Source organism: Colobus angolensis, unplaced genomic scaffold (assembly GCF_000951035.1).
Source record: "Colobus angolensis palliatus isolate OR3802 unplaced genomic scaffold, Cang.pa_1.0 Scaffold293, whole genome shotgun sequence".
Lineage (NCBI taxonomy): Eukaryota > Metazoa > Chordata > Mammalia > Primates > Cercopithecidae > Colobus > Colobus angolensis.
The window spans coordinates 2,508,406-2,516,937 of record NW_012116188.1 but is presented as its reverse complement, the minus strand read 5'-3'; the positions used below and the strand labels follow the sequence as shown (position 1 = coordinate 2,516,937).

General features: G+C 38.9%; 1 protein-coding gene across 7 annotated transcripts in view; it reads right to left on the bottom strand.

The window, feature by feature from the left end:
- Positions 1-8,532, bottom strand: part of ACBD5 (acyl-CoA binding domain containing 5) — a 55,077-nt gene that overhangs the window by 37,530 nt on the left and 9,015 nt on the right. For all 7 annotated transcript variants that reach the window (XM_011949234.1, XM_011949236.1, XM_011949237.1 and 4 more), the window contains one exon: positions 6,904-6,976. In XM_011949234.1, coding sequence (XP_011804624.1) covers positions 6,904-6,976 — 73 coding nt within the window. The remainder of the gene's footprint in view (positions 1-6,903; positions 6,977-8,532) is intronic.

Here is an 8,532-nt window from a genome sequence, read left to right as displayed (position 1 = left end):
AAAAAAAAAAAAAAAAAAAAGATACCAGAACTGGCTCCTTCGCTCCCCCTCTCCCTTTCTTTCTTTCTTTCCTTTTTTTTTGGAGACAGAGTCTCACTCCATCATCACCCAGGCTGTAGTGCAGCAGTACGATCTCAGCTCACTGCAACTTCCACCTTCCGGGTTCAAGCAATTCTCACCTTCAAGCAATTTCAGACACCTTCGTAAGTGATTCACCTACCTTGGCCTCCCCAAGTGCTAGGGTTATAGGTGTTAGCCACCGTGCCTGGCCAAAACCCTAAAAGTATTGTTCAGACAACATGCTTTTATTTCTAAACCAGATATAAGATGGATCATCGGTGGTCTATGGTAGTCAGCAACTCTGATAGGATTTTGATCTGAGACATGCTCATCAACACCATTCCCCACTGTGTCGTACGTGTAGGAGGAGGTCGTTGAGAGAGATTACACAGAATGAACTATGTTAACAATAACTGGTTCTAGTGATTATAATTTAATTTTACAGCTTGGAGTAAATTATCTGATTGTTGCTCCTCTGAATGTACTGTGAAAGGAATGCTTTAATCACAAAATTGCTTTTTGCTAAAGGAAACATTTGTTATGAGGCTAGGGCCATGTGGAGGAATGTTTTATTGTTTATTATAAATATCTGATGTAACATATTTGAATTATAATAATAATTCTGAGAATCAGATTCAAACCAGGAGAAATGTTTACTTTAATGTGACCAAGTCACAACTAACAAATGGCAGAGAAATAATTCAAACATAAATCAGCACCCTTTACACCATCCCACACTGCTGTAATATCAAGACTTCAGTTAGCAGAATCTAGTAAGCCAATCACATACCACATCCTGACAAGCAAGCAACATCTCTATTTCTCAAGGCTTGTTAAAAGATCTCTTTCTTAACTTCATCCTTATTTTTAAGGCTACTAAATTCAGCATCTGGGTTTCTCACGCCCCATAGGGTAAAAGAGTAAACTGTGGACTTGAAATGTCAGCACGAAATAAAAGGAGTATCCATTGGCACTAAGCAAGTATCAACTGAGTAATCATTCTGTCAACAAACCAGAATGTCAGTAGTTAATATAGTGAAGACACAGTAGCCAAAGCAAGACACATCCAAAATTGATGAGGTTACTCTCTTTGGTTTTTCTTTTTCTTTTAGATTCAGAGGGTATATGTGCAGGTTTGTTAAAAGGGTATACTGTGTGATGCTGAAGTTTGGGCTTCTATTGATCCAGTCACCCAGTACCCAAGAGGAAGTTTCTCAGCCCTTGTCTCCACCCTTTTGAAGAGGTTATTCTCTGAGGAAGAAACTTTAAACATACACAAACCAAGAATGATCTCAGCCATTTGCAAAATTATCTCCCTTACACCAATGCTGAAATACAAGAAATGGTGCACATGTACCCACATGAGATACAGACCACACATACACACACAAGCAGACACAGACAAATCTCAGTCTAGGTAACTACTACCTACCCTCAGAGAAGATGTTATCTAAACCAGTCTTGTCCAATCTGCAGTCCTCAGGCCACATGTGGCCCAAGATGGCTTTAAATACCCAACACAAATTCGTAAACTTTTTTTTTCTTTTTTTCTTTTATAGAGACAGTGTCTCACTCTGTCGCACTTATAGAGACAGTGTCTCACTCTGTCGCACAGGCTGGAGTACAGTGGCACGATCTTGGCTCACTGCAGCGTCTGCCTCTGGGGTTCAAACAATTCTCCTATCTCAGCTGCCCGAGTAGCTGAGACTACAGGCATACACCACCATGATCGGCTAACTTTTTGTATTTTTAGTAGAGACAGGGTCTCACCATGTTACCCAGGCTGGTCTGAACTCCTGACCTCAAGAGATCCACCCACCTCGGCCTCCGAAAGTGCTAGGATTACCAGCGTGAGCCACTGCGCCTGGTCCAAATTCATAAACTTTCTTAAAACATTATGATTTTTTTTGCTTTTATTTTTTTTTTAGTTCACCAGCTATCATTAGTATCCGTGTATTTTATGTGTGGCCTAAAACAATTCTTCCAGTGTGGCTCACAGAAGCCAAAAGATTGGACATCCCTGGTCTAAAGTTACAAGTTAACTATGCTAACTTAATATATTATAACCCAAGCAAATGAAGAATGTTTTGACAGAAATATCTGGTAAGCTGCATGGACACCAGAAAAGCAGCATCCAAAGCACAATAATTCTTCTAGGTCTATCCAGCACTTTTCCTCAGTGAGAAACATCATTTCCAGATGATGAAAATATACTGGAAAGGTGTAAATATACTCTAAGAAAGCGAAGACTAAATTTCTCAGGCTTTTTTGGTCCAAAATGACCACATCTCTTAAAGCCATCCAAATCCCAACGCTCTACTCTCTGTACAACAGAATCATTAATTCAGTCTCCCAAGCGCTTTTAAGCCTTTTGAAGAGTGACCTAGATATCAGTCCTGAAGCCTATCACTCACTCTAAGAAACTAGCATTGGTTTTCCCCCTCAATGTGCAAAAGATGTTTACCACGAGTGAAACCTTAAAACAAAAGCCAACCCTCAGTACTCAGAGAGTAGGTGTTCTTGGTGTTCTAGAGTTGTTGAGCTATGGACTAGACCCTCAGCCATGGTAACTTTCAGGTTCCTTGTTTCCTTCCTTCCCTCCTTTTCCTCCCTTCCCTCCCTTCCCTCCCTTCCTCCCTTCCTCCCTTGGACTAGACCCTCAGCCATGGCAACTTTCAGGTTCCTTGTTTCCTTCCTTTCCTTCCCTTTTCCTTTTTCCCTTCCCTTCCCTTTCTTTCCTTCCTTTCTTTTTTTCTCTCTCTTTCTCTTTCTTTTCTGAGATAGAGTCTCACTCTGTTGCTCAGGCTGGAGTGCAATGGCGTGATCTTGGCTCACTGCAACCTCCACCTCGATTCAAGTGATTCTTCTGTCTCAGCCTCTCTAGTAGCTGAGATTACAAGTGCCTGCCATCACACCCAGCTAAATTTTTGTATTTTAGTAGAGATGGAGTTTCACCATGTTGGCCAGGCTGGTCTCGAACTCCTGACCTCAGTTGATCTGCCTGTCTCAGCCTCCCAAAGTGCTGGGATTACAGGCTTGAGCCACCGCACCCGGCCGAGATTCCATCTTTAATGGGACCATCCTCTAATCCTCCCTGTATTACAGCGATTATCCCAATCTCTTAGAAATCCTGAAATAATTAGTCTGGGGTCATCCTGGGGCATTTGTATTTTTTCACAAGATCCCCTAGTGATTCTAATGTGCAGCCAGGGTTGAGGATACCCATCTCTTTTTAAATTCAACAGACATAAGGTACATTATTCAAATGTTAGCTGAATACTCTGGAAATCCCCAGAAGATAGCCTAAATATGTACAAAAAAAAAAAAAAATAGAATTTTGGCCAGGCGTGGTGGCTCATGCCTATAATTCCAGCACTTTGGGAGGCCGAAGTGGGAAGATCACGGAGTCAGGAGTTTGAGATCAGTCTGGCCAACACAGTGAAATCCCATCTCTACTAAAAATACAAAAGATTAGCCAGGTGTGGTGGTTTGCACCTGTAATCCCAGCTACTCGGGAGGCTGAGGCAGGAGAATGGCATGAACCGAGGAGGCAGAGGTTGCAGTGAGCCAAGATGGCGCCATTACACTCTAGCCCAGGCAACAATGAGAGACTCTGCCTCAAAAAAAGAGAATTTTATACATCTATAAATAAACCTTATTGAATTAAACATGCATCTCTCCCACCCCTCAAACCACATTACTTTCCCTCAAAGCTAAAATCCTATTATGTTATATTAAAATAATGTTTTATTCTATCAAGCTTTTCAGTGACATTTTATGGGACACTTTATCAATTATGAAAAGCAATTTTCTACAAAACATAATTCTATTATGCTAAAATAGTTGTTTTTTGTTTTGTTTTGTTTTTTTTTTTTGAGAGAGAGATTCTTGCTCTGTCACCCAGGCTGCAGTGCAGTGGTGCAATCTCGGCTCACTGCAACCTCTGCCTCCCTGGTTGAAGTGATTCTCCTGCCTCAGCCTCCCAAGTAGCTGGGACTACAGGTACATGCCACCACACCAGGCTAATTTTTTTGTAGTTTTAGTAGAGACGGGGTTTCGTCATATTGGCCAGACTGTTCTCAAACTCCTGACCTCAGGTGATCTGCCCGCCTCGGCTTCCCAAAGTTCTGGGATTGCAGGCATGAGCCACCATGCCCGGCATTAAAAGAATTTTTTATTCAATCAACTGTCTCAGTGATATTTTATGGGGCAACTTAAAAATTATGCAAAGTCACTTTCTACAAAACATCATTCATTATAAAATATAAGTTAAATTAATAAGATTGCTGAAACCTCTGATTGCAAAGACATAAAATGAGATTTATATTCTAAAGAATAATGACAGTGACAGACCAGGCACACGGTGGCTCATGCCTGTCATCCCAGCACTTTGGGAGGCCGAGGCGAGTTTATCACCTGAGGTCAGGAGTTTGAGACCAGCCTGGCCAACACAGTGAAACCCCATCTCTACTAAAATTACTAAAAATTAGCTGGGCGTGATGGCATGCCCCTGTAATCCCAGTTACTTGGGAGGCTGAGGCATGCACCACTGCACATCAACCTGGGCAACAGAACCAGACCCTGTCTCAAAAAAAAAAAAAAAAAATGACAAAGACTATATTTAAGGAGATAATTTAACAAGTGCTTCAATTAGTAAATTATTAAAATTAGAATAAGTCCCAAATTCAATAATCAAATCTTTGGGATAATATACTATCCCACAAGATTATTTAGAAACATGCAATTTTATTGACTGATAGTCATAAAGCTAAACTCTAAAAATAATTCAAAAGAGTAATCAAATTTTCAATTTATGGGTATCTTGATATTTTTAGGTTTACCTCTAAAACTGCACTGTAAACTTTGCCATATTCACAATATGCAATGAAATTTTTAAAGTCTGAATGAAAAGAGTAAATTATTTTAATTAAAGAATGAGTTACAGGTATTTTAGCAGCAATATAGTTTTAATCTTTCTTAGGGAAAAAGGCAGAATACACATTGCTTCCTCGTCCTCCAACTTTAAAATGTGGCTATACCATTAATTAACACAATTGAATAGGAAAAATGGGTAAATTTTACTTAATGTGTCAATTCAACTTTACATTATAGAAGCATGTCCTAAAAATTATAAAGAAATTTAAGGTAAAAAAAAAAAAAAGAAATAGTTATGAAACCAAAAGGCTTTCGATTATCTTTCTTTCTCTGCTTTTGAAAGGCCTATCTGTTATTGTGTTATTGACATAGTTAATAGCCAAAAGAACTAAACTCTGCCCTTTGTTACAAAGTCTACCAAATAAAAACTGCAAGAAGGTAACAAAGGGCAAGACTATAAGCAGTGTAGAAGAAATTTTAAAAAAAAACAACAAAAAACTAGTCTAAATCTAGTAATAACAAATAAAAATTACTACCGAGATTAATACCATCAAATCATATGGCAAAAAAACTATTCTTTTTTACAGATTTTCTTTATGTTCAAAGATAATTTATTTAAAATTATCAAACTTAGATTTCACAACCTCTGACCCATGTCTAACATAAAAATGGTTCTTTATAAAAAGTCTCAGCTGGGCATGGTGGCTAATGCCCATAATCCCAGCACTTTGGGAGGCCAAGGCGGGTGGATCACCTGAGGTCTGGAGTTTGAGATCAGTCTGGCCAACGTCGTGAAATCCCACCTGTACTAACAATACAAAAATTAGCCTGGTGTGGTGGCGTGCACCTGTAATCCCAGCTACTTGGGAGGCTTAGGCAAAAGAATCTCTTGAACCCAGGAGGCGGAGGTTGCAGTCAGCCAAGATCATGCCACTGCACTCTAGCCCAGGCAACAGAGCGAGACTGCATCTCAAAAAATAAAAAAAAAAAAAAGTCTCTATGATCATCTTTAAAATTCATGATTTCTTCATATACTTGCTCCTCAAAAGAATGCCTTTGACACACTTACAAGAGCTAGTTAAAATGAACGTACCTGCTTACTAGTTAGCAGAGAACCTGAAAACTTATCTTACTATGCTTCTGAAGGATCTATGTACTCACAGAAAAAAACTTACCTTATTATGCTTCTGAAGGATCTATGTACTCACATAAAAATGTGACTTCTTACAGAATTCCAGTGATGAGAATACCTACCTCAACTTATGAGTGAAAACTGTCATGAGAACATTATTGAACTAAGTAAAAAGTTCCAAAGCAGAAATACTTTCAAGAGAGTCCAGCTACTTCCTAGACTCCTGAGTAAGAGACTTCAATATTTTCAAAGATTACTATTTCTACACTTCTTAAGAAGTTGACTATAGAGAAAGATAGGGGAGATTAAAAATCAAAAAACAGGCTAGGCGCAGTGGCTCATGCCTGTAATCCCAGCACTTTGGGATGCTGAGGCACGTGGATCACTTGAGGTCAGAAGTTTGAGACCAGCCTGGCCAACATGGAAAAACCACATTTCTACTAAAAATACAAAAATTAGCTGGGCGTAGTGGTGCACACCTGTAGTCCCAGCTACTTGGGAGGCTGTGGCAGGAGAATCGCTTGAATCTGAAAGGTGTAGGTTGCAGCGAGCCAAGGTCACGCCACTGCACTCCAGCCAGGGCTACAGAGCAAGACTCCATCTCAAAACAAAAACAAAACATCACATCATCACAGTGTTATATATCTTAAGGAAAAAAACACTTATCTTAAGATGAACTTTAATGAAGCAGAAGAGTCCTAATAAACCCAATAATCTAGATTCTATTGTATAACATACTACAGTCTCCTTAAAGCAAAGCAGCTAATTTGTCTGATAACCGAATTAAATTAGAGCTGCTCTGAATTTTCATTTTACCTGTGAATTATTTTCCCTACCTTTTTCATTTCTTCAACATATGCAATCATGGCTTCCTCTTTGGTCATATCACCCAGTGAACTCCAAGCATCCCTAGAAATGAAAATATCCACATAATGACAAAGAGACATCTGAGTTTTCATTGCTCAGAATACAATTTATAGTTGATGCTATAGGTTTACTAATTAAAACAGGCTCTACTTAAAGCCATAACAGGATTGTCTTAAATGTGCCACCATGAAGAAAATTATTACAGCAAATAAACTAGCAAATTAAATAGTATTTAAAACAAATAAGTATATAACCCATCTATGTAGTAATATACCAGAGACTACAGACTATTCATAAATATTTGATAAGAACTCTTCAAAGTTTTTATATTATTACAAAGAACAGTAACAGAAATAAACATTTTAGAAGACTACATTATTGCTTCTCAGGCTTTGGCTAAGATCAAGTGTAAAAGACTACATTAATTGTGGCAGGCATATTTTCTTTTTTCTTTTTCTTTTTAATATAAATTTCTCAATAGGCTTTCCGGTAAAGACCAGAAAGCCTGCTAGAAAAATTCTAAAAGAGCTGTAACACTCAGGCATTTTTTTTTTTTTTTTTTTTGAGATGGAGTCTCACTCTGCCGCCCAGGCTGGAGTGCAGTGGTGTGATCTTGGCTCACTGCAACCTCCACTTCCTGGATTCAAGAGATTCTCCTGCCTCAGCCTCCTGAGTAGCTGGTATTACAGGCATGCGCCTCCACACTCAGATAATTTTTGTATTTTAGTAGAGATGGAGTTTCACCATGTTGGCCAGGCTGGTCTCGAAATCCTAACCTCAAGTGATCCACCGCCTTGATCTCCCAAAGTGCTGGGATTAGAGGGATGAGCCACTGCACCCAGCCAGCCATTTTTTAAATGAGCAGACATTTTGGTTAAAAGGTTCTATTAATTTAAATAAGAGCCTAACTTGTACATTTGAACTGAAAAAGGAAATGGCTTCTCACTTCTAGGATATTGAAAATGTGAGAGACAGGAAATTTTTAAACCCTTAAATAATAATAGTTCTTTCAAATTTTTGCCCAACGTGTAAACCCTCCTTTTTATGTTTTTCCCCGAAGGTGTTTAACTCCACCAAAGGTCAATTCTAGGGGGAAACATGAAGCAAATAATTAAATCTTCTTAAAATGGGTAAATCAAATCATATTAAATAATATTTAATACTATTAAAATTAAGTTATATTAAATAATAATATATTACTATTTCATTTAACCTGTTATTTTATGACAATTCATAAAGATCTTAAAGGAAAGCAGAGTACTAAGAAATCTTAAAACAAGCTTAGGCACTTCCAATTCAGGGTGAAGAAACTGAACATCACAATGTGTGGACAAAAAACAAACAAAAATGGGCTGGGTACGGTGGCTCACGCCTGTAATCCCAGCACTTTGAGAGGCCAAGGTGGGCAGATCACTTGAGGTAAGGAATCTGAGACCAGCCTGGACAACATGGTAAAACTCTGTCTTTACTAAAGACACAAAAATTAGCCAGGCATGGTGGCAAGTGCCTGGAATCCCAGCTACTCGTGAGGCTGAGGCAGGAGAACTGGAACCTGGGAAGCAGAGGTTGCAGTGAGCCAAGATGGCGCCATTACACTC